The following is a 25,989-nucleotide window of genomic DNA, read 5'->3' on the forward strand; positions in this document are numbered from 1 at the left end:
CCGCCCAATTGCAATCATTCCAGGTGGTATGTGAGCCGGATGCAAGTGTCTGGTGTGGGCCGGATTTGAACCACATGAATTTTGCTAGCTGGGTTGTGTCATTTGCAGATATCTTTATTATAAACAAAATAAATAAAATACCCCTGCTGAAAAATCCAGCTTAAACCAGCCTAGGTTTTAGCTGGTTGACCAGCCTGGTTTTAGAGGGGTTTTGGCCATTTGGTCTTACCTGGTCAGGCTGGAAAATGACCAGCTAAATCCAGCTACAAATAGCTTGACCAGCCTGGTTTAAACTGGACATAGCTGGTTTTGGCAGGGCTCCCAGCCTGGCTAGGCTGGTTTTAGCTGGTCATCTCCCAGCCTGACTAGCTAAGACCAGTCTGGAAGTGGCCAAAACCCCTCTAAAACCAGCCAACTAGCCTAGGCTGGTTTAAGCAGTTTTTTTCCTTAGGACATAATAAAAAAAAAACTTCATGGACATTTTATCATTCCAACAACCAAAACAGTGTTTGCAACAACAACAACAACAACAACAACAACACAATGTTAGCTTTCTTGACTGGGTGCTTTATTTTATTTTTCTAATATATATTTTCTAAACCTCCTCGCGGTATAATGCACTCGTTATCAGTATTTGTAATGTCACGAAGAATCTCGAATCTGAGTTCGTGAAGCTGTATGACTTCTCCATAGTGCGGTTTGCAAGTTAGCTTTCCCTGTGTGATGATGCGCGAAGGAGGAAAAAAGACCGAGAAAAGTCTCGCGATAGGCGCTTACTTGCACGGCCGCCATATTGTGTGACACTATTTTGATTCTTATCTGTTGGAAGTGAAAAGGAAGAGAGAAAATAAGGGGGAGCAGAGGGGGGAAAAGCAGAAGAGCTGTCAGAAGATTTCCCGAGTCTGAGAAGCAGCGGGGCGGCGTGTGTTTCTCCCCCACCGCGGTCTGTACCCGAGCGGGCCTGGTTCTGCTGGCGGCCCGGCCCAGCACAGTTCCGCCGCGGCGTCTCGGGGGTTGCAGGCGGCCCGGGGAGCGGCGCCCAACACGGTGAGAAAAACGCTTCACTCTAGGCCTTTCGGCTGTTTACGAGATCGAGAAGGACGCCGAACAGCTCGGCTGACTGAGTCGTATTGTTTGGCTTTCTGCTCGTCTGTAATGTCTGCTCTGATTGCTAGTGCACACACTTATAGGCTAACAACGCAATGAGAAAGTTGTAAAACTTTCCCCAGCCTGTTGCGTCCCCGCATCCGGTCTACTCTGATCGGGTTGATTCACTAACTCGTTGTTTAGATTTTTTTAGTCTGTTGACGTCTAAATTATGCTTTACACCGTCTATGTGCTTAGTAAAGTTACTGAGCCTATTCCTGTGTGATTTTGAACAAATGTTTCAGGATAGAATGATCCTAAGTTGCAGCCTGCCATGTTAGAAAACTGAAGTTTCTTTCATGGTTGCATGATTTCTAGGCATTAACTATTGATCGATCGTCAGGGCAATGACAGGAGTAGGATTTTCTATTAGTTTTGTCGTCTGCTTCTTAAAGGAAACAACTCTTAAGGTAATCAGGCCTTTCAAAACAAATGAAAGCTCTGCCTGTCAGAAGTATAGTTGCTCTGTTTATGTCAGGCAGATCTTTCACTCGTTTCTAATTGAAACAATATGATAAAATAAAATAATATAAAAGCAATTTCTGTTATGTCTAGAATAAAAAGTCCAGCTTTCAGGACAGAATAATACACTTTTACCAGTGCCACTTAAATCTGTGACATTACACAAATGCAATGCTTCATTCCTGGATTAGATGTTTTTAATACAAAGAAAGAGATTTTAAAACATGTCCATTATGATAAGTGCTCCATTACAGGGCTCAACAATAAGGACTGACCGGTGGGTAAACTTGGGACAGTAGACAGCATCATTACTGGCCTGGGCCAGTGCTGCCTTGTCACTAAAGTTTAATTTGCCTCCGACTTTTTGTCAATTGCGTGCATTTTAAGTTTGTGCTTTTAAGTCTTTAAATGCTATCTTCTCTTTGATGTCGTAGATACTATATTGCTTTTCGGTTCGTCCGTGATGTTTTGAGCATGCTGTTTTTCCCCATAACCTAAGCTGCGTCTCAAATGGCACACTATGCACTATTATGCACTTACTCAACAGGATAGTATGTGTATGTAGTGTCGTCCCAAATGGCACACAAGTTTTTTTACTAAGCGGAAATTCAAACCGTTTCCCTGATGATGTTTGACGTTTTTATTGCATAACACTAAGAATTTTGCTCAACCATTTATTAACTTTTGAAATGCTAGATTCACAGACTATTTTTGACATTTTTTGAAATATTTGGCAAAAAAAAGTATTAACTTCTTTTTTTTTTTTTTTTTTTTTTTTTGGTGGGGCCAGTAAAAAATTTTGCAGAGCAAGTAAAAATCTAAACCACTGGCCCGGATGGATCAGTAGAAAAAATCCTTAGCGTTGAACCCTGCATTATGTCTAAACTTCTTGGTAATCATATTTGTCTTCTTGGTAATCATATTTGTCTTCTTGGTATATCATATTTCAGAAGTGGTACATGAAAGACTGCAGTATGCACAGCAGCAATTCCATGTAAACCTTGTAGGGCTGCACGATTCTGGCTAAAATGTGAATCAGGATTTGTTTAGCTTAAAATCAAGATCACGATTGTGTATATGTAAAATAAAGGTTAATATGAGTAGGCTATTCTCAAACATATCATCACCTTGAAATTATAAGATTCCCCCTGCGTTCTGAATGATTTTGAGACATTGAGCTTCAAAGTTTTTGCAATCCATATAGCAAACAGTGTGTGTGCAATGTTTGTTTTTGTTTTTTTAAGTCTTAATGTAAACAATAAGTTGTCATTTAATACGAATAAATCGATAACTCCATTTTGAAAAAAAATGTCAGATAAAACCTTATAATTCTAAAGTGACGATTAGGCATGCAACGATTAACCGATTTCACTATTAACCGCGATATAATTCGTCACGGTTAATTAATCGTAAAGGCTTCTGCATGGAAAAAAATCTGCTGCAACCTAAAGTTATGCCCACTGTGCGCTAGTTTAAAGTTCCAAGCTTGCACACCGAGGCGAATACCCATGCACACACTACATTAACTATCGCTTAAGCCTGGTTTATACTTCTGCGTCAAGTGACCGGTGTAACCCACGGCGCATGCAACGCGCATGGCTGTGCATTTATACTTCTGCTGCTGTCTCTGTCGGTCTGCATTAACACTTCCGAAACGCTAGTGGGCAGTAAGGTGTAAATGTTCCTCTGTGTCGAGTTTCTTTGCTGCTGTTTTGTTTTCCTGAACACTTCCGGGATGTACAAGTCACTCAAACTCGCTCATTTTGAAGCAAGAACCGGCGGACGTGCAACAACTTTAACCATGAGGTAAACACAAAACAAAACTTTCCATCCGGAGCTCCTTCAAGGGACTCCACACTTGTAAACAATCGCTCCATCAGGCTCGCACCATTCACGCGGCTCTCGGTCCCACCCAGACTCGTCAGCGCTTCCAAGCCGACCAATCACAGAGCTTACGCTACGCGTCGTTGCGACGTGTAGTTACATTTTTTGAGAGGTGCACGTCAGCGACGCCGACGGCCACGGCCAAGGGCTATGCGTCAGCGCCGTAGCATACGCCGGCGTTTGACTCACAAGTATAAATCAGCCTTTAGAGTTTTAACTAAGGGCCATTCACATATTGCGTCTTTTACGCGGGCGAGTTCGTTATTTTCAATGGAGGCTTGCGCAAGCTTTCCAGACCCACCTAGTTGAAAGAACTAATAAATGTAAATGTCAAACCTGGCAAAGCAGAGTAAGTCAAGCCTGTTCATACAAGCGAGGTAACTCATGCCCAGGTCAGTTACTGTGGTCACTTACTCTATGAACCTAACCCAGTCTGGAGCTGGAGCAGTTTTCATTAGCTCTCATCTTCTCTTTCAAAGTGGAAGCGATGTTTAAATACCTTATTTATTCATGCACACTGCAGAATTGCTTTTATAATGAAGTATTTATTCATATTTCAAGTACAAATGTAGAGTTGATTGACCAGAATCTATCTTATGGCCCTATAAAATAATGTTATATTTGTCCTTTTTTAAATGCATTTACTTATTTGTTAATAAATTAGTTTAACATTTTAGTGGCTTCATTAAATGCAAAGATCGAAATATATATATAAAAAAACAGAGATTCACTTAAAGTTAAGGTGCGGAAAAAGAAACTATTATTCAGCGTACATATTATTAGTATTACTGTAATTTGAAGTAGATTCTGCTGCACAATTCACCAATATATCACAAATGCTTTAATTTATCATGAATTTCCCCCGTGAGTTGCCCTGAAGAGCTTCGAGTTTCTGTAGTCTTGAAAATGTTTATGTTGAAATGCTGCAGACTCAGAGCATCTCCTGCAGTTCGTCTCTTTCTCTCCTCTACTGCGCAGTGTGCAGATGTAGTGCACTTAGTGGGTGATGATTGCATTGCATTTTTTTTTATTCATAAAAAGTCAAATATATATGCTATATACCTTATTGAATATGCAGATGACTCCATAGCGCCATCTAGTGCATCTTGAGCTGTAACATTGGAGCAAGTGTTACCATGCCAGTGAGAAAGTAATTATACAGTGATCTGTTTTACAGGGATGAGATTCAGTGGAGATGTCAAGATTCGGTGTAAAACTATTGATGCCCACTTATTTATTTTCATGACTGAAATTTATTCAGAAACTGCTTTTGCCAATATTTAGGCCATAGATCTCAAACAGTCTGTCTGTCTGTCTATCTATCTATCTATCTATCTATCTATCTATCTATCTATCTATCTATCTATCTATCTGTCTGTCTGTCTGTCTGTCTGTCTGTCTGTCTGTCTGTCTGTCTGTCTGTCTGTCTGTCTGTCTGTCTGTCTGTCTGTCTGTCTGTCTGTCTGTCTGTCTGTCTGTCTGTCTGTCTGTCTGTCTGTCTGTCTGTCTGTCTGTCTGTCTACCATTTTTAACATGCTGTCAGAGACATTTTATTTTTATATTTTATTCTTTTAGGACAACAGTTTCAAGCAACAAATCCCCATCAAAAGCGACTGGTCTGCGCACGATTCAGCAAACATTTGAAAAGCAAATAGCTTCTGCACCTTCATCCAGGCATGCCGTGCTTCTTATACTGAATCTTATACCGGCCCATGTCTCCTCAGTTTTACTCTTTTACGCAAACACAACTGATGCAACTAATCAAGCTGTTCAAGCCTACTAGTAAATTTAAACAAGTGTGAGTTGGAGCTGGTGTGAGCTACACTCTGCTGAGGCCCTCCCATTAATAGACTTTGAGACCATGGATCTAAGCTGTGGTCAAACTGCTTTTGTACATTTTTTTGTCCAAACGAATGTCCAATGTTACTGTATATCCATCTAAATATATATATATTTTGTCATCCAGTCGTTTATGTAGCAAGTATGTCTCCAACATTTATTAGATTTGCCCAAAGTCGGTCCTGGAGGGCCGGTGTCCTGTAGATTTTAGCTCCAACTTGCCTTAACACCCCTGCAAGGATGTTTCTAGAAAGTTCTAGTAAGAGCTTGATTAGCTAGCCCAGGTGTGTCTAATTGGGGTTAGAACTAAACTTTGCATGACACCGGCCCTCCAGGACCGAGTTTGGACACCCCTGATTTAGTTACCTAATAACTTTCATTTAAATCTTTTTACATTTGTACAATACAAAATGAGCGCAAGTCCCAACATCTCATTACATTAAGCAGTTATAATTGTGCTGTGTCAATGCTGGATTTGAGCTTTATTAAATGCGCACGGCAAGGACTATCGTCTTCATTTGCCTGTGATCTGCCTGAGAATCATACAAATGGAGATGAAGTGCATTAAGCAATCAGTGTTTTTACCACTCCTTTACTCCAGGCTTCAGAAGGCAGCGTTAACTGCATGTTGAAACAGCACCAGTAATGACTTAAAAATGCTGTCAGGGCAGATGAGACTTTTATTAGGTTTTTCGGCTTTGTCATGGTTTATTCGCCTGATTTATTAAAAGAAAAGTTTAAATGCAACTGTTGATTTTATGTTTTGCATTAATGAAACTGTTGTCCATTAACTTGCTTAATTAGCCTAGTTATTAAGCTTTTAAACTGTACTTAATTCTTAAGCTCAACCACAACTTAAGATATCAGGCATTATGTCTGATTTCATGGCAAGTAATGGTAAAATCTTAGAAGAGGTCGTGCAAATTATGAAAACGTCAACCTGCAGTCTTGACACGCTCCCCACATCAATCTTCAAATCTGTGTTTGGCTGTTTAGAAATGGATCTCCTAAAAGTAGTAAATGCTTCACTTGTTTGGACAGACATGTGTGTAAGTATAGTGTATATACTGTCGTATTGGGCTGATATAAACACACTCAGTCCTTTTTTTTCAAATTTAACGACATATAAACGGTGGACTAATTGGAGCGGTTTTCAGATCGACCGCAACTTTACGTAGGAGTGCAATCTCCCCGCCCACCAAAATTGATTGACAGCTGCGCGCGTTAACATGTCTCCATAGTAACGCATATACTCATATCGACAAGACAGGACGAGCGCAAAGCAACCGGGAATAAAAGGTCTGTTCAGCTCGCTAGGATCAACAATCATCATCAGACGTGATCAAGAGTGAGTTTGACAAGTTTAACATGTTTTAAAACGTGTGCACATGTGTAATGAAGTACAGCCATTCACTTCATCACCACAGCCTCGTGTGTCTCTCTGTGTGTGTCTGCGTCTCTACCTATATGTGTGTGTGTGTTTGCGCTACTTGTCTGTGCTATGTGTGTGTGTGTCTGCCTGCGTCTCTACGCTATGTGTGTGCGTGTGTGTCTGCGCTACTTGTCTGTGCTATGTGTGTGTGTGTCTGCCTGCGTCTCTACGCTGTGTATGTGCGTGTGTGTCTGCGCTACGTGTCTGTGCTATGTGTGTGTGTGTCTGCCTGCGTCTCTACGCTATGTGTGTGCGTGTGTGTCTGCGCTACTTGTCTGTGCTATGTGTGTGTGTGTCTGCCTGCGTCTCTACGCTGTGTATGTGCGTGTGTGTCTGCGCTACGTGTCTGTGCTATGTGTGTGTGTGTCTGCCTGCGTCTCTACGCTATGTATGTGCGTGTGTGTCTGCGCTACTTGTCTGTGCTATGTGTGTGTGTGTCTGCCTGCGTCTCTACGCTATGTATGTGCGTGTGTGTCTGCGCTACTTGTCTGTGCTATGTGTGTGTGTGTCTGCCTGCGTCTCTACGCTATGTGTGTGCGTGTGTGTCTGCGCTACTTGTCTGTGCTATGTGTGTGTGTGTCTGCCTGCGTCTCTACGCTATGTATGTGCGTGTGTGTCTGCGCTACTTGTCTGTGCTATGTGTGTGTGTGTCTGCCTGCGTCTCTACGCTATGTGTGTGCGTGTGTGTCTGCGCTACTTGTCTGTGCTATGTGTGTGTGTGTCTGCCTGCGTCTCTACGCTATGTATGTGCGTGTGTGTCTGCGCTACTTGTCTGTGCTATGTGTGTGTGTGTCTGCCTGCGTCTCTACGCTATGTATGTGCGTGTGTGTCTGCGCTACTTGTCTGTGCTATGTGTGTGTGTCTGCCTGGGTCTCTACGCTATGTATGTGCGTGTGTGTCTGCGCTACTTGTCTGTGCTATGTGTGTGTGTGTCTGCCTGCGTCTCTACGCTATGTATGTGCGTGTGTGTCTGCGCTACTTGTCTGTGCTATGTGTGTGTGTGTCTGCCTGCGTCTCTACGCTATGTATGTGCGTGTGTGTCTGCGCTACTTGTCTGTGCTATGTGTGTGTGTGTCTGCCTGCGTCTCTACGCTATGTGTGTGCGTGTGTGTCTGCGCTACTTGTCTGTGCTATGTGTGTGTGTGTCTGCCTGCGTCTCTACGCTATGTGTGTGCGTGTGTGTCTGCGCTACTTGTCTGTGCTATGTGTGTGTGTGTCTGCCTGCGTCTCTACGCTATGTATGTGCGTGTGTGCCTTGCTACGTGTCTGTGCTATGTGATGTGTGTGTGTCTGCGCTGTGTGTGCGTGAACTCATTGTTGCAACTCCACAAAAAAACGCTTCAAATACTGATTGGTAAAGTTCTTACTGTAGAATTTCTCACAAACGTTACGTAGGATCTGCTTCCTGAGACAGCCGAGGGCATGTTGAGGCATGCTGTCTGGCACGTGGGATCGGTGGGCGGGGATGACTCGCCTTAAAGGCCCAGTCAAGTGTGCCGCAAGCCTGCGTTTGAGTGAAGGTCTCGGCCGTTAGATCGCCCCCTGGGGGCTGGCTGCAGTACAAGTCATAAAGCCCGCCTCCTCCGTGTTAATGAAGGAGACTTGAGCCCAAATAAAAAAAAATATTACACTTGCAATAAAATGTCCCGAAAGATAGTTCTGGTGGATTAAGGCACTGGTTATTGTGCTGAAATAGGTGCAGATCTTCATTTTTGTAAACAGTTTGTTTTTAGCAGTAATTTAATGCTGGGCGTGTCATCGTGATTGACAGCTGTGATTGACAGTTTCTCAAAGCGCGGCGTCTGAGCTTCGGCAGGAGACTGAAGTAGACTGAAATGTTATTATTCGATTTCTGTGTTATTTTACCATGACAAAATGAGTTCAGCAGTAAACTATAGTTTCTGATATGCATGATCTGGTGGAACACTGTTTATTCGCTAAGTTCAGGGCTTTTTTCGGGCTTTATTAGTTTGCTGATACACGCCTAGCCACCCAGATAGCAAAACACAGTTCCGGCTAGATTCTCGCCTGCCGGAGACTTATCTCTTAGAGCTCAGACTGACTAATGTTACCTCTGCTGGACCTACTCCGGATGCCTGGACTCACTACCCGATTCCAGCCCGAGTCAATCGAGCCAGATGCGGCGGCCGAGCGAGCAGGCGCTGCCGCATGCGAGCCGGAATCAGCCCGCGACGCCGCGAGTAAGTTATGCGCTGCGGCCTGGAGCTGGCGCGATTGAATATATAAAACCCTCATATTTGTTAACGTTATTACATCCATTTGTGTTGATATGACAGCAAACGCATGCTGAGAAGTTCGGGGGGCGTGGTTGATTTTACATAAAGCGTTTGGTTGGAAGCTCGACTCCGCTCATTTTCGCGGCTCCTCCTCTGGCTCCATCAGACAGTCCTTCTGCGCATGTCAAGGCTCCAATTTCAGCAGTCTTTTGCGACAGTTTGTGCCCGTCAAGCAGGCGTTTTGCCCTCAAGGCGTTCAATGGGAAAAAGGGCTGTCGCGTCGTCCATATTTTTTACAGTCATTGGGCCCAGTGCAAAAAAACAGCAACAACCCTTTCCCAGCTATAATACAGACACTTCAGACAGCTATCATAAATACTCTAATGTGAGTTTTGAGCTGAAACTTTACAGACGCTTTCTGGGGACACAAAAGACTTATATTAAATATGAAAAAAGGGGTAACCTATGTGCCCTTTAAACTCCTGCAGCCAGGGGGCGCTGGTCACAGACTCGCCTTCCTCCTCCAGTGGATGACTGTCTCTCTGTAGCTGTGTATGCGTGTGTGTGTGAGTCCAACAGGTGTCCTTGACAGGGAGCAGGAATTTCAGAGTGTCTCCATATCTTGCTATCCGGGAGAAGTTGTTTTTCTTGAAAACACAGGGGAGCCGAAAGAGTAGAAAAGTACTTCAACTTTGGGTTAATATCTGCAAATTTCACAGATATTTAATGTCCGTCACTCGTCTCCAGATCTGGCTAAATGTTGTTGCAAAGCTGCTAGTTTCACCTTGATATTTTCCAATTTGTGGTCTAGGACCATAGTCTGAGTATTAGCAAGCCTACCCATCAGCCTGTTGGGGTTTTGAGCAGCAGTGACCGCTTTCATCAGTTGTCGATACCTCAGGGCCCCGCATAAGCCCATCAGCAGAAACCCTGTTTTTCTAAAGTGTTTCATTGACATTACTGTTTTTTCCTTCTCGTTCTTCTTTTTTCCAGAAGATGCTATGATAGTGTGAGCGCATGTGCTGTGGTCAAGTCCGTTCGGTTTTGGCATTTGACGAATGGCACAGGGAAACCAGCAGATTGACAACCAGGTTCTGCACCACCTGCGGCAAAAGTTTCCAGAAGTACCAGAGGACGTGGTGTGTGAGTGTGTCCTACAGGTGAGAGCTGCTCTGCACAAACACTGGCTGGATGAGGGCCTCTTTCGTGATGTTGGTGGCTGTTTTTGCCTTATTGACTTTTATTATAATGACCGTTTTTTGATTGCAAAGCAAGGTTATTATAGTTAACAAAAACGAACGGAAAAACGAAAACTAAAGTGATTGTCGTTAACTGATTTAAAATAAAAACGAGAAACTTCAAACAAAAATCGCAAACTGTATTGTGTACATAAAAAACTAGGTTAAACTTACTAAAATTGTAGCAAAAACCTCCTTCGTTTTCGTATTTGTAAATGTATTTAATAAATAATCTTACTGTAAGCTGTTCAGAAGTAAATCCAATTCAAAATCAGAACATTAAGGTGTTGTGTACAGGGTGGACTGTATACAGTTTATACTGAAGGTCAACTATGTTTATATACTGTGTGCTTTTTAAAAAGATGATGTCTGTGTGTATAATATGTGCATGGTCTTTGTTAAATACAACTAAATAAAGGGAGAGGGCATCCTGGACAAAAAAAGGGTGTCCCCTAGGGTTGGGTGATGTCGACCAATTTGGCATCGTACGATGTCTAATGTGAAACATCGCGATGGACGATGGCATCGTCATCATGTGAAAACCAGGGGGGTATGGGGTAGGGGGGGGGGTGGTGTTTGATAGAGTGCGCGTGACGTGCTCTGAAGAGCGACGAGGGATCCGGGGGTGAGAAGGGTGCGTGACTTATTTGAGGACCGGGAGGGAAACGTGCGATTTGAGATGAGATTATCACTCGTTTGAAGGCATTACGAGTCCCGCAAATGCATAGAGACTCCCGGAACTTCCAGGAGACTTGGGATGTCTGAATATCACGTTTAACTACTATAGTGAGACGACTATAAACTGTCCGACGTGCACTGCTCTCTGTCTCTGGAGCTCAGAGGAGCGCATGACAGTGTGCAGCACGCAGTGGGTGGGGTTGTGTGTGTGGGGTCACGTGATCTGCGTTTTCAGCGGACAGAGGGCTGTTTAGAAATGCTAGGTAAAACAGGATGTGGATCATTTTCGTTCTAAAATACCAAGTCATATTACCGTATGTTCACACCGAAAGCGGCAAGAGGGTCAAAGTAGCCGGAAATCATTCATTTTCAATGAGAGCCGGCGGCGATAAGCGGCGAGGAGTAGCGGCGAGCGCATATTCGCCGATGTGGGCGTCGAGGAAAGTTGAAATCAAGTCAACTTTATGGTAATGAGCTATGAATCGGTTCGGCGGCAAGCAATCAGAATGAAGATGTCCACCGCTTGAGAGGAGAGAACACAGACCTGTGAACTTTGGTTCCGACCACAGTTGTTCCGAAGGGTTTGACGATTGCGTTCGCCAGATTTCCAATTATTTACAATGTTTTCTTACATGAACATGCATTAAATAAGTTACTGGCGAGTTACTGATGTGCATTAATGTTATATAAATTTATATTAAAAAAGAAACGGAGAAAAAGACATGCACGGGGCTTAAGTGGTGCTGGTATTAACTGTATTTAAGGTATTAAAAAAGATAATAAAAGGTATTAAATTTAACTTAAGAAGCTCACTCTGAAAGATCTCTCTCTCTCTTCTTTCCTCAGAACAAGAGTGATTTGGCTGCGTGCTGCGAGTATCTGACCAAGGTGAGCCCTCGTTTCCTGTACAGTGAAGGCAGCCAGAGTTTGACAGATCTCCGCAATCACATGACCCAGCTCAACCTTGGCGTCTCCCAGAATACCCATGGTGCAGTGCAGCGAGATGCAGTCGGGATGAACGGCAGCCGGACTCTCGCCCCCAGTGTGAGCGACGGGCCCCTAAATGTGCCGTCCGCCCTGTCGGAGTTCTACCAGCCTGAAACGCCCTCTGTGCCTACACACACGCCCGCCAGCCTTAGCATGGAGTCCACCCGCAAGCCGCAGCCTCCTCAGCACCTGGGCCTGTACCAGGTTGGGGGCAAAGGTCACGCGCCACCTCAAGCCCCACGCTTCAACCCCATCACGGTAACGCTGGCGCCCAACACCGGCCGAAATACTCCTACCTCCCTGCACATTCACGGAGGGCCTCAGTCGGGTCTGAACAGTCCCAACTCCATCTATATTCGGCCCTACGTGACACAGCCAGGCTCGACCCGTCAGGTGCAATGCCGAGCGCAGTACAGCCCCACATCCCAGCCCGCGCAGCAGATCTACCAGATCACCCATCCCGCAGCACCACAGAGCTCCTGGAGCCAGCACCAAACCTCTCATGTCTACATGCCTATCAGCTCACCCACCAACACACAGGCACCCTCCATACCCTCCGCGGTGGCCTCCCAGGCCGTCTCCTCATCGCCTCTGCCCTCGTCCGGCTCCTCCTTCAGCCAGTATAACATCCAGAACATCTCCACTGGCCCCCGCAAGAACCAGATAGAGATAAAGCTGGAGTCTCCCCAGAGGGGTTCAGGTTCATCCTCGCTCCTGCGCTCCAGCTCCGCCCCACGCTCCGCCTGCAGCTCCACCTCTTCTTCTTGCCCCTCCTCCTGCACCTCTCTGGCTTCAAGTTCCGGGTCTTCCACACCCATCTCCATCGGCGGCGCAGGCCTCAGCCGCAGCCAGCCCACCGTCTACATCTCTCCGTCTCCACCCACTGCTGCTACCGCCCCGTCGGAGGACTGCGCCCTTGTCCCCAACACCCCTCGCTCGCAGCCGAAGATCTACTTTTCTGCAAACACCTCTGCGGATGACGGAGGGGGCAGGAACCCGCCTACAGTCTACATCTCTGCTAATCCCGCGCTGCAGGGTCCCGCTGGCCTGCGGGCTTTGGGAAGCCAGATGAGCATGGGTCCTGCGTATATCCACCACCACCCGCCCAAATCCCGTCCCTCCGTTGGAGCTGGAGGCACGGCCACATCGCCTCGGGTGGTTGTAACGCAGCCCAACACCAAATACACCTTTAAAATCACTGTGTCCCCCAATAAACCCCCATCAGTGTCTCCTGGAGTGGTGTCGCCAACGTTTGAGCCGAACAACATGCTTAGCCTTCCTGCCGATCACCACTATGCAGAGCCGGAGATAAGCCAGCCGGACCCGATGCGGGACAAAGCCGTGGAGCCCCGCAGACTCAGCATGGGTGCTGACGACGCTGCATACACACAAGGTACGACTTTCTGCAGCTTCAGTTAGGGTTGTGTACTGAAACCCGGTGCCATTATAGCACCGATACCTTTGTAATCGGTATGTACCGGATCAAATTAGCATATGAATTTTGGTGCCTAATTTCGGTGCCACTGGTGCTGCGACAAGGACGGAAGAAACATCAATGGGTGCAACAAAGGCTCATATAGGTACTCTATGTCACACCATCTCTAAACATTTAATCATAAACAATTTGAGGAATACGGACAGCCGATGTCAGGCGTTTGTTCGTGTTGCTTAGGGAACGCACACAGTACAGCGCATTCGGTGAGCGAGAGCGACTCTCTTCAGATCAAATCACATGATCACGTTCATCAAGTTTGCTTAAACGAAGAGTTCTAAAGCGTATTTTACTAGCAAGGATTCTGACACGGCTACGTGAAGCAGACGCTTTACAAAACTTGTGTGTAGGGGTGGACACGTCAAGCTTAATGACACATTTGAGGGCGCAAAGGCAGATGTCTCTGACATCATCTGGCACTTTCAAAGAGTACACATGGACACCAATGCTTCGATTTTAATGTTATTTAGACAATACTCTCATTTAGAGTATAGACTACCATGTAAATAGTGATTGTTAATTACTTTAAAAGGACCACGGACACCTGCATTGTGAAATGCGGAGGTTGTTCTTTTTGTCATTTTACGTGCGGCATTAAATTCCATTAAAAGAGCGATCTTCCACCAGTGCCCCTGTCAGCAAGCTTGGCCCCTCCTCTGGCCCCTCTAAATTTGGACATGTTTGTTTGTGTCAAATTGCCACAGAGCCATCAGTAGCTATGTTTCCATCCAAAAATGCGAATAAACTTTATGCGCAAAACTGGATTATCGCATAAAAGTTGTGCGAATGAAGCATCGTTTCCATCCAACAAAGCGAACAAAATCGTCACTTCCTGATTAGCTGGCGCCAAATATCAACAGTAAAAACTGCATTTGCTGCAGTAGAGAAGCTGCATCAATCTTTTCTAAATGAATGCGCCTCAGAAGACAATCCTGACAAGCAGTGAGCACGCAGTGGCGTTTGAAGGTGTCAGACGCGGAGCACAGGCGCTCTTGATTCTGGAGGTCATTAATAATATAATAACACTAATACTGAAACGGTAAGGCGTTTTATAATGGCCGAAACAACATTTCAGATGTTTTATAATGTGCTCAGCCTGACGTTTATCCATTCACACACATTTTAAGCATCACATGATCTCTTTTAACAAAATCACATGACCCTATTTAATGCGCATGCTGGAGTTTGTGCGGTAAAAGTGTTTCCATCGCAGTTTATGCGCATCTTTTCTTATCGGATGAAAAGTTTGTCCAACCCAGTTATGCGCATAAGTTTATGCGCATTTTCAAAATTTATGCGCATCATGGGGTTTCCATTAACTGTTTTTTTTATGCGCATTTGCACAATGCAAAATAAAATAGGTGGATGGAAACATAGCTAGTGGCAGACTGCGGAGGTATGACAGAGGCCTCTCTCTGCGCGCTCTAGGTGTCACAAGCACTCGTACTTTCGGACACTCGCTCCCTCTGTAAGTGACGGTGCTGCGCGCATTAGCTAAGTTCCCCGCATTCATCAGAGGTTGACGCTCAAATTGACAGGTAATAGCGATTTTAAAACTTTTAATATAGGAAGTCCTCGGCTTTGTAGAGACCATTATTAATTAGAAATCTAGTGTACATAGTTTTTCGTTAGGAAATGCAGTCTTGAATTTACAAACAGTCGGCAAAAACCAAAGAACAGATGTAACACATTGATCAAATGTAGTTTTCAGTCACAGTTTTTTTTTGGTGACTGAATTTTGTACGCATGTAATTGTCTGCTTCCAAGACTTTTGAAACACGTTTTCTTTTAGCCTCATAGTTTGATTGATGTTGCCATCTTTTCGCTGTACTAGTTGTTACCAGGTGACAAAAAAATAACGAGCTCATCTTTACTGGCCGATACTGTCCTGTCTACTGTCACGAGCGTCTTTCACGCTGGTCCTGGGCCACTGGGCCACTGGGCAGTCTTTATTGTTGAGCCCTGTGTGTTATATAAAATATTTGTCTATATAAATAGACTATATAAAATATATAAGAACTATTTATTTTTTTTAGATTTATTTTTGGCCTTTTTGCCTTTATTAGATAGGACAGTATTAGATAGGACAGTAAGCGAAGTGGGAGAAAGAGAGGGGGGTAGGGTTGGGAAATGTCCTCGAGCCGGGATTCGAACTCGGGACGCCCTGACGTGCTACTGCTCCATATGTCGGCACGTTAACCACTTGGCTATTGCGCTGACATAAGAACTATTTTATGTTAAACCTTTTAATTGAATTAGGTAATTACATACACAAATATAAATAGACAGATAGAACCCTTAAAGGACGTTCAAGGACGTTTAACGTTCTGTTTGTAAAGGCTAAATGCAAATAAAAAGTGAACATTAATTTTTTTTTTGTACTTTTTTTTTAATTAACAAAAAAGTTATAAGAGCCTGGAGGTATTAAAGACTTTGCAAATTCAGTTTGCAGACATTTGTAGACATCCATCGCGTGCGTTCTTGCCAGTTTTTTCTCTGCGTTTTTAATATTGTTCATATCGATATCGAAATTACATCGTATTGACCAAAATTAACAAATATATCATATCAATTTTTGCCATATCGTCCAGCCCTAGACAGAACTAAACTAAACCACCAAGGATCATTCAAAGCTTCAGTTTTAAAAGCTTACTCAGCAGATGATCATATATAGATATTTATCTACCATCATTTACATCCTGTTTTCCACAGTCCAGTCCTTATCCGACCGTTCATGTATACGATTTCAAAACCTCACATTGTGGAAGCTGCATTAGCATGTTTGTACTGTGTGTGAGCCAAGTGTACATAAACACTGCACTTGTCTTGTGTATTTGTCCAGCTTTGCTAGTGCATCAGAGAGCCCGAATGGAGCGATTGTGGCATGAGTTAGAGCTGAAGAAGAGAAAGCTGGAGCAGCTAAAAGAAGAGGTGAATGAGATGGAGAGTGATCTGACCAGGAGACGACTGCAGCGTTCCAATGCTTTCTGTCAGATCCCATCTGTGAGTTTCTGCACCTTTTCTGCACTCCCAACACTTATCACTTTCTGAAGGGTTCAGATACTGGATTTGGCACAAATAAATGGTGCTTTGCTAAACTGGTTATATGTTATATATACAGTTGAAAGCAGAAGTTTATACACTGTATAAAAAGGCTCATAACCATTTAAAAGAAGTCAGGTGTTAATGTGACTAAACTCTTACTCTTTAAGGTAAGTCAGGATGATCAGATGTGTTTCTGTACTGCTTAATAGCAGAATAACGAGAGAGATATTGTTTGAGAAATTGTTATAACTCTTGTTGGAAGTCAAGTTTACACACAATCAGATTATTCTGCCTCTGGAAAAGCTCAGATGATGATGTCAGGGTTTTGGACGTTTCTGATTGGCTAATTGACAACGTTTGAGTTAATGTGAGGCACAACTGTAGAATAGTATTGAAGGAAAAGCTCAAACACACTGCTTCCTTGTGTGACAACATGGGAAAATCAACAAGCCAGAATCAACACAAAGCCAGATTACCATTAGCTGAATGACACTGGGAATAGACTGATGTTTGGAGACATGTCCTGTGCTCTGATGGAGCTAAGATTGAACTATTTGGCCATAATGAGCAGTGTTACATTTGGAGGACAAAGGGGAAATCAACAAGCCTAGAACACCATCCCAACTGTGCAGTATGGGGGCGTCAGCATCATGTTGTGGGGCTGTTTTGCTGCAGGAGGGACTGGTCCACTTCACAGCATAGATGGCATCATGAAGACAGAACATTATGGAGAAATACTGAAGCAACATCTCAACACATCAGCCAGGACATTACAACTTGACCACAAATGGGTCTTCCAAACAGACCATGACCCTAAGCATACTGCCAAATTAGTTCAAATGTGCTTTAAGGACTACAGAGTGAATGTTTTGGAGTGGCCATCACAAAGCCCTGATATCAATCCTATAGAGAATGTGTGGGCAGAGTTGAAAAAGCTTGTGCGAGCAAGACAGCCAACAAATCTGACTCAGTTACAGCAATTCTGTCAGGAGGAATGGGCCAAAATTCCTGCAAACTATTGAGAGAAGCTTGTGGAAGGAGACCCAAAACACTTGACCAAAGTTATAGAGTTTAAAAGCAAAGCTAAAAAACACCAAGAAAATGTGTGTAAACTTTTGACTGTCTAGAAATTAATAAAGAATTCTCTCATTATTCTGGCATTTAGCAAATGTAAATCATTTAGGTAATCCTAACACACCTAAAATAGTAAACATTTAGTATTATTTGCCATCAGACATTTAAAAAAATGGTTATGTTCCCATACTTAGTGTTTGTAAACTTCTGGTTTCAACTGTTTATATGTATATATATGGGTGATAAACCTACTTTTATTTTTTGAAAATGAAAACTTTTATGAAATAGATTTCATTAATACAAATTTTACTACTCCCTCTAGCCCACAGGTGTCAAACTCAGTTCCTGGAGGGCCGCAGCTCTGCACAGTTTAGTTCCAACCCTAATTAAACACACCTGATCAATCTAATTAAGTCCTTCAGGCTTGTTTGAAACCTACAGGTAAGTGTGTTGGAGCAGGGTTGGAACTAAACTGTGCAGGGCTTCGGCCCTCCAGGAATTGAGTTTGACACCCCTGCTCTAGACCTATTTTTGACCGTCTCTGCCTTCTGAATAATAGTACATAATGAACGCTTCATTTATCATCTTTTTCATGTGTTTACCAAGTTAAACATTTGCATGACATGTCTGTTTTCTTTAGTATTTGTGATTTCAGTATTAAAAACACATTTAGTGTCTGCCTCTGTGTTCTGGTTAACTCTGTTAGATCGGTTATCAAAAGGCAGAACAATCTGAAAAGCCATGTCACTTCCTGTGGCTGGTAATTCTGGAAGGCGTTGAGGCAATAGTGGGTTAATTATGTGTTTTTAATGAAGTGGAGTCTAGTTTGAGGAGCTAAAGCACAGAATGATGGAAAATGTCAACTCTTTTACCCTCATCTCTGTTACTGAGACAGTTTTGAAAGTGTTTTTTGCTGTGGTAAATCAACATTGTGAAGATATAATCTAATTATGTGACCAGTGCATCAGAATTGCCTTGAGTCTGCATTAGGAATGGTTATTGCGCTTGGAATAAAACTATTTGAATCTGTTTGTCCTTGCATGAATTGATCTGTACCTTCTTTATGTGGATCAGTGTGACTTCATGCTGGACTTGATGAGTAACAAGCAACAGGCAGACAAATTATGATCTTGTTGCATATTTGAGTCATTGCACCAAATGTTTGTTTATTTTCAGATTGAGGAGATGCAGCAGTTGAGGTGTAAAAACAGGCTTCTACAGATTGATATTGACTGTTTAACCAAAGAGATTGACCTTCTTCAGACACGAGGTGAGTACCATGCTGATTGGGGGCCAAGCAGCAAAGCTGCGAAGGCACTTATTCTTCTTCTTCTCCACCTCCTCCTCTTCGTCTTCCTCTGCAATTTGAATGGCAGCCTATATAGGCGATCTTCAATCTGCAGTCTACTGCATTTCCTGCAGTTCCCGGATGTGATGTCGACTTTTAACAGTCGAATTTGAGCCACTGAATTTATGGAAACTGAAATAAAATGAACTGAAATTGCCTTTTATATATTATAAATCATATTTTTAAAAAGTATTCAATATTTTGTAAGTGAAATCTGGAATTTGAATATGAATTATTGAATTTAGAAGTCTGAAAACGTGTTTGAAATATTGTTAGCTGAATTATTGACAGCTTAAATAAACAGCTGTGTTAAATTTCAGGACCTAAAAATACAAACCCTGCAATTCAAGTCATTAAAATGCAAGCACTTGTTAATTTGGTGCATTATTTTTTTCAGTTTGTGCTATTCAACAAGCTTTTTAATTCAAGACTTTTGGCATTGATTTTGTGCCTTCGTTCATTCTGCCTCCGGACTGCTTTGCTCTTTCAGCCTGTGGTCTGCTTGGCCCCATTATTGCTGCTTGCAGCTACACTTTACCTTGAAATTATTTAAGAAATGTACTGTGTGTGTGGCTGAAGCCATCAAACCTGGTTTCAGAACGGCTCTCAGCACGTTAAAAATAAACAACAAACAGTGCAAAGGTGGGCATTAGTAGAGAAAAGGCTCAATCGTTCAAATTAAAAAACCATCAAAACTTTTATACAACAAAGTGAGTGTATGTTATGTTTTGTGAACAACATTGGGGGGACGATTTTGGAAAAGAATCTAATAAGGTTTCATCCATCATTAATATTCAGTTACAGTTAAAATATTATTACTATTTTAAATATATCCAAATAATTTAATAATAATTATTATAATAATAATAATTTAATTTAATAACAATAATAAACAGAGCACGGAAATGTTCACAGTATTTCTGATAATATTTTTTCTTCTTGAGAAAGTCTTATTTGTTTTATTTCGGCTAGAATAAAAGCAGTTTTTAATTTTTTAAACACCATTTTAAGGTCAATATTATTAGCCCCTTTAAGCTATATATTTTTTCGATAACCTACAGAGCAAACCATCGTTATACAATAACTTGCCTAATTACCCTAACCTGCCTAGTTACCCTAATTACCCTAGTTAAGCCTTTAGATGTCACTTTAAGCTGAATACTAGCATCTTTAAGAATATCGAGTATAATATTATTTACTGTCATCATGACAAAGAGAAAATAAATCAGTTATTAGAGATGAGTTATTAACACTGTTATGATGAGAAATGTGTTGAAGAAATCTGCTCTCTGTAAATCAGAAACTAGGGAAAAATAAAAAGGGGGCTAATAATACTGACTTCAACTGTATATATATATATTTAATTAAGGAATGATGAAGTCATGCCACTACTTTACCTCAGCAGTAATTAATTTTAGAAATATGTTGTACTGTCAAAAATGAAGACTACAGTCAAACACCACACTCAGCCTCTAGATGGCGCTGTTCGCTCATGTAGTGCTGTCTGCATTTATCAACATGTAAGAGGAGTTTTAGAAAACAGGATTGTGCAGTTGTTTTTGCAGTACACTTTATTCCATTTCTTTTAAATCATCAAATAGTCCTAAAATAGTTTGCTCGGTTTTCTTGAGTATGTTGGTTTGCCTGGTGAAGTGTGTGGCCTGTGCTGCAGCTGCATGAAAAATATTTACAGTCTGAGCTCATTCACATGTGTGCCACCTACTGGACATTTTTAAAGACTGCAGCAGTTTGTCCTTTAACTCAGGGTACCTGCAGGGTCTTAAAAAGTCTTAAATCTACTAAAATGTTGTGCTGTAGGTCTTAATTTTTTTTAACAGGTCTTAATTTTCCGTTCTTTATGTATAACTACCCGATCTGGCCATTAACTCCCATACAATCTCAATAAATCTTTTAACCTTTTAATTATTTCCTTACAGTGGCATTTGCTTTAAAGTTCTCTCTTTATTCACTGCTGAGGATATTGACCTAAATTTTTATTATTAAATTATTTTTATTGTAGACTGAAGTAATTTACAGCTGTTTTGTTCTATTCTTGTTATAGATTATAGAGTTTGTGAATAGGTGTATTTGAAAATTGCAAAAAAATTATATAAACAAAAAATATTATTATTGCATTATTAAATGCATTACATTTTTTATTAATTTTTGATAGGGTAAGTGAAAATCTTTATTAACTGGTATGTTCGAAAAAAAAAAAATTGAGCATTTAGCCCTGTATAAGTCTAAAATTTAATTCATAATGGGCTTAAAAATGTCTTGAATGTAACTTGGTGAAAGCTGCAGAAACCCTGAAACTTTTCTTCCTTGCCTGTTTGATGTGTTTTAGCAGTGTGTAGTTTTTCAGTAATTGTTGACGGTTTGTTCTCCACACCTTTAGGACCAGACTTTAATCCCATTGCGATTCACAATTTTTACGACAACCTTGGTTTTTTGGGTCCTGTACCTCCAAAACCCCCTAAAGGTCCTACAAAAGCAGGTAAGATCCGGAGAAACACTTTACCCTGGCTCTCTTTTACGCCTGTAGCATAGTCCTGACATCTCTGCTTCTGCAGTAATGTTTTCTGTCATTTCTCCACCTTCTCATGCTCCGTTTGTTTCTCTGTCCTGCTCTGTTTTCCATCCGTGTGTCCTGGTGCTCTTCAGCTGCAGATCACACAGGTTCTCTAGACAGGAGAGGCCGCAGAATAAATGTGAGCTCAAAGTTAAAGAGAGACCCGTCTCTGCCTCCTGTACCTCCTCCTGCCGCCGCTGTGCCCACGGGTGGGTCCTTTTCTGGCTTTCTGCTCCGCCATCCTTCTCACTTCTAACTCTGCTTCCTAACTGTAGCTGAGGGCACGATTATTAACCCTTCTGAGAAATATTTATTCTTTTTCAAAATGTTTCAATGGAGCAAGGACATTCTCACAGTGTTTGCATTAATATTTAATCTTTTGGAAAAAGTCTTAGGATGCTTTCACACCTAGACTTTTGCTACACCTGCCTCCTTTGCCCAGTTAGCACCAATTCTTAAGGATACATTTTAAAGCCCTTCCCCCTAACCCCCTAAGTTGTAAGGGCCAAGGGGAAGGGGTACAAAAATAGAATTGGAATTAGGCCTTAATTTCCTGTTTGGTGTGAACCCAGCATAAGTATGGACATATGGACTGTCATTGTAACTGTCATTGAGGTTGTTATAACTCTTGTTGGAAGTCAAGTTTACACACAATCAGATTATTCTGCCTCTGGAAAAGCTCAGATGATGATGTCGAGGTTTTGGAGGTTTCTGATTGGCTAATTGACAACATTTGAGTTAATGTGAGGCACAGCTGTAGAATAGTATTGAAGGAAAAGCTCAAACACACTGCTTCCTTGTGTGACAACATGGGAAAATCAACAAGCCAGAATCAACAACAAAGCCAGATTACAATTAGCTGAATCACACTGGGAATAGACTGATGTTTGGAGACATGTCCTGTGCTCTGATGGAGCTAAGATTGAACTGTTTGGGCATAATGAGCAGCGTTACATTTGGAGGACAAAGGGGAAATCAACAAGCCTAGAACACCATCCCAGCTGTGCAGTATGGGGGCGGCAGCATCATGTTGTGGGGCTGTTTTGCTGCAGGAGGGACTGGTCCACTTCACAGCATAGATGGCATCATGAAGAAAGAACATTATGGAGAAATACTGAAGCAACATCTCAATGCATCAGCCAGGACATTAATACTTGGCCACAAATGGATCTTCCAGACAGACCATGACCCTAAGCATACAGCCAAATTAGTTCAAATATGCTTTAAGTACATTAGAGTGAATGTTTTGGAGTGGCCATCACAAAGCCCTGATCTCAATCCTATAGAGAATGTGTGGGCAGAGTTGAAAAATCTTGTGTGAGCAAGACAGCCTACAAATCTGACTCAGTTACAGCAATTCTGTCAGGAGGAATGGGCCAAAATTACTGCAAACTATTGTGAGAAGCTTGTGGAAGGAGACCCAAAACACTTGACCAAAGTTTAAAAGCAAAGCTAAAAATATACCAAGGAAATGTGTGTAAACTTTTGACTGTCTAGAAATGATTAAACAATTCTCTCATTATTTTGGCATTTAGCAGATGTAAATCATTTAGGTAATCCTAACAGACCTAAAATAGTAAACGCTTAGTATCATTTACCATCAGACATTTTTTTAAAAAGTAGTCATGTTCCTTTACAGAGTGTATGTAAACTTCTGCTTTCAGCTGTATATAATAGGATATATAATTGCTGTAAATCTGCAATCTGAATATTAGTAATCTGCACTGTTAATTAATAGTTCATTGTGTTTTGAAGTGTCCATGATATCAACGTATGTCCGTTTTGGCTCAGGTTTTGTAAATTGTACAGGAAGATCAGCCGATGTTGAGTCAGTGCACGTTGTTTACCACCATATCCTGAATCATGTGTGCCGTGTTTTCTGTCAGAGGTGAGCCGGACGGATGCGGGTGTGCGTGTGCTGTCAGAGCCCGAGGAGGACGATGGCGTTCAGTGGAGCTGCACCGCCTGCACCTTCCTCAACCACCCCGCCCTCAACCGATGTGAAGAGTGTGAATTCCCACGCAATTTCTGAGCCACACACACACACGACACACAGCACGTGTAAACGTGGAGACTGCCACCGTTTGGCCTCCGCCAGGACACATCTGCTGGAGGCTTTCTGTCCAAAGCTTCGTCTTTCCCTTCTCACAGTGTCATTGTGTGTGTGTGTGTGTGTGTGTGTGTGTGTGTGTGTGTGTGTGTGTGTGTGTGTGTGTGTGTGTGTGTGTGTGTGTGTGTGTGTGTGTGTGTGTGTAGACTGGATGATGTTTACAGCTCTTATGTCTCTGTATAGAATGTGTGTGTGTGTGTGTGTGTGTGTGTGTGTGTGTGTGTGTGTGTGTGTAAGATCAAGGGAAAGTTAACCTGTAAAGAGGCTGATATTAACATGTTTATTACGTCCACACACACACACACACACACGGTTTACATGTGTGTGCGCGCGCGTACGGATGCCAGTGTGCCTTATTCATGGGAACGGATGGTGACTGTTTTTCTGACTTTGTTCCCAAAGGATGATAGGCGGAATCTGCTAAACTCAGTTATTTTGTTTGCTAAAAAAAAAAAAAAAGGACAGAAAAAAGTGCATGCGTTAGATGTACAGTTTCAAAAGGCAACACAGATTTTACTGTACATAGTTTTAGAGTGAGCTCCTCCATGGCCATTTTATCTCTGGAGATTTCACATGTATGTCCTGTAAGTATAGCGTTATAGACGTCATTTATTTCTCTGTTTTTCGTTTCTGTCAAGTCAGTATGGATTCCCATCGTCAGCTTTCTTGAGAACTTTAAAGGGATGTGCAAGTGCAAGCGGCGAAATGCTCTGCACCGTATCAGCGTACGAGCTGCACATGCAGCAAAACAGATCTAGATTTTATTAATAAGGTACTTGACCTCAGAGCGGTCAAAGGACTTTGCAGGAAACCCATCAAAGCCCTCGATATCAAATGCTTTCCTTTGTGACAACTGGAATGTAGGTTTACTATTAGGAGAGTTTATACCCTTGTGCCAAACATCTTTCCTTGCTATGCATTGATGAAGCTTCTTCAGAGTATTTGCAGTCATGTGGGCTTAAGAGAAAAGACTTGGATGAAAACACACTCAGTGCTCGCTAGCCTTTGTGGCTCAGGTTTTATAAATTGCCACAAAACACAGGAAGAGCCGACGAAACCTTTCTCCATGTGCCTTTGTCACGGATATATGTGGTACATGCACAGTGCCTTCGCTTGCTCACGGATTGAAACGGATCCTCGGAAGTGTTTTGTAAGTTTAAAAGTTTATCGAGCGAAAGCTCTATTGCAGAAAAGCGATGTTCTGTCGTTCATCCTCACAGGAGTGCGAATGCATAACGTGTGCATTGACCAGTTGAATGAGGCTGTTATTTATAAAACAAACAAATACACCTTCTCCACATGCTGGTTTCTGAAGGCTGGAGGTTTACTCGGTCTGCTTTTCTGTTTTCATCTTTCTGTGCTGGTTTCACTAACTCTGCAGCAACCCAAAGAAACCATTAAATCTGTTTTGAAAAGAAAACCAGGAGAGACGTCTTTTGGAGATTCGGTCTTTTTGTTTTGGTAATCTTAGCTGGGAAAACTCTCATAAGTTATTTGTAAAATTAAGGATGATTATAGTATAAATAATAATTAAAACACAAAACATGAATGTTTCCTTTGCTGGATTTTTTTTTTTAAATATTCCAAATTCAGATTCATTTAGGACAGGGGTGTCCTGCTGATCTTAGCTCCAACTTCAACACACCTGCCTGGAGGTTTCTACAGGGTGGGCCATTTATTTGGATGCACCTTAATAAAATGGGAATGGTTGGTGATATTAACGTCCTGTTTGTGGCACATTAGTATATGTGCAAACTGGGTAAATGAGTGGTGGCCATTTTGAAGTCGGCCATCTTGGATCCAACTTTTGTTTTGTCGATAGGAAGAGGGTCATGTGACACGTCAACTTATTGGGAATTTCACAAGAAAATCACTGGTGTGCTTGGTTTTAACATAACTTTATTCTTTCATGCGTTATTTACAAGTTTCTGGAAACAGGAAAGTATTGGGAGCAGAGAAAGGGGAAGGGTCGGCAAGTGCGGTTTATTCATAAACTAATTTCGAGAGGATCACGTGCTTATAATCAACACGGCTGGCTCCTTGTTAGCTCCGTAATCAGCCCTATTAGATGATTACAGAAGCATTATAAATAACCTGAGTTTTTAACTCCAGTTATCTTCGTCTTGAAGCTCCCCCCTTTCCACCCCTACATCCTCCCCCTTTTTTCTGATCGGGCGACACGGTAGCCCAGTGGCTAGCACTGTTGCCTCACAGCAAGAACACCGCCGGTCCAACATATAGGGCTGGCTGGTGTTTCTGTGCGGAGTTTACATGTTCTCCCCGTGTTCGCGTGTGTTTCCCCCTGGGTTCCCTGGTTTCCTCCCACCGTCCAAAAACATACACCATAGCCAATCGACTAAAACAAATTATCACCCAATACAACCTTAGTTTACACTTCTCACGGTGATAAGCAGGGGAGTTCTCGAGACCTACCTGACCTCGAAC

General features: G+C 42.4%; 1 protein-coding gene across 3 annotated transcripts; it reads left to right on the top strand.

The window, feature by feature from the left end:
- The first annotated feature begins 771 nt into the window (after positions 1-771).
- Positions 772-24,964, top strand: tab2 (TGF-beta activated kinase 1 (MAP3K7) binding protein 2). 3 transcript variants are annotated; one of them, XM_017352472.4, is made up of 8 exons: positions 772-1,047; positions 9,994-10,160; positions 11,763-13,296; positions 16,238-16,398; positions 18,691-18,784; positions 21,261-21,359; positions 21,527-21,643; positions 23,321-24,964. In XM_017352472.4, the coding sequence occupies exons 2-8, from the start codon at positions 10,059-10,061 to the stop codon at positions 23,464-23,466; spliced, it is 2,253 nt and encodes a 750-aa protein (XP_017207961.2). In that variant the 5' UTR covers positions 772-1,047; positions 9,994-10,058; the 3' UTR covers positions 23,467-24,964.
- Positions 24,965-25,989: the final 1,025 nt, after the last annotated feature.

Source organism: Danio rerio, chromosome 20 (genome assembly GCF_049306965.1).
Source record: "Danio rerio strain Tuebingen ecotype United States chromosome 20, GRCz12tu, whole genome shotgun sequence".
Classification (NCBI taxonomy): domain Eukaryota; kingdom Metazoa; phylum Chordata; class Actinopteri; order Cypriniformes; family Danionidae; genus Danio; species Danio rerio.

Coding starts and splice junctions, on each gene's coding strand:
- tab2 (XM_017352472.4), top strand. CDS start 10,059: ATGGCACAGGGAAACCAGCAGATTGACAACCAGGTTCTGCACCACCTG. Junction 16,399..18,690: donor CTTTCTGTCAGATCCCATCT/GTGAGTTTCTGC, acceptor GTTTATTTTCAG/ATTGAGGAGATGCAGCAGTT. Junction 21,360..21,526: donor TAAAGGTCCTACAAAAGCAG/GTAAGATCCGGA, acceptor GGTGCTCTTCAG/CTGCAGATCACACAGGTTCT.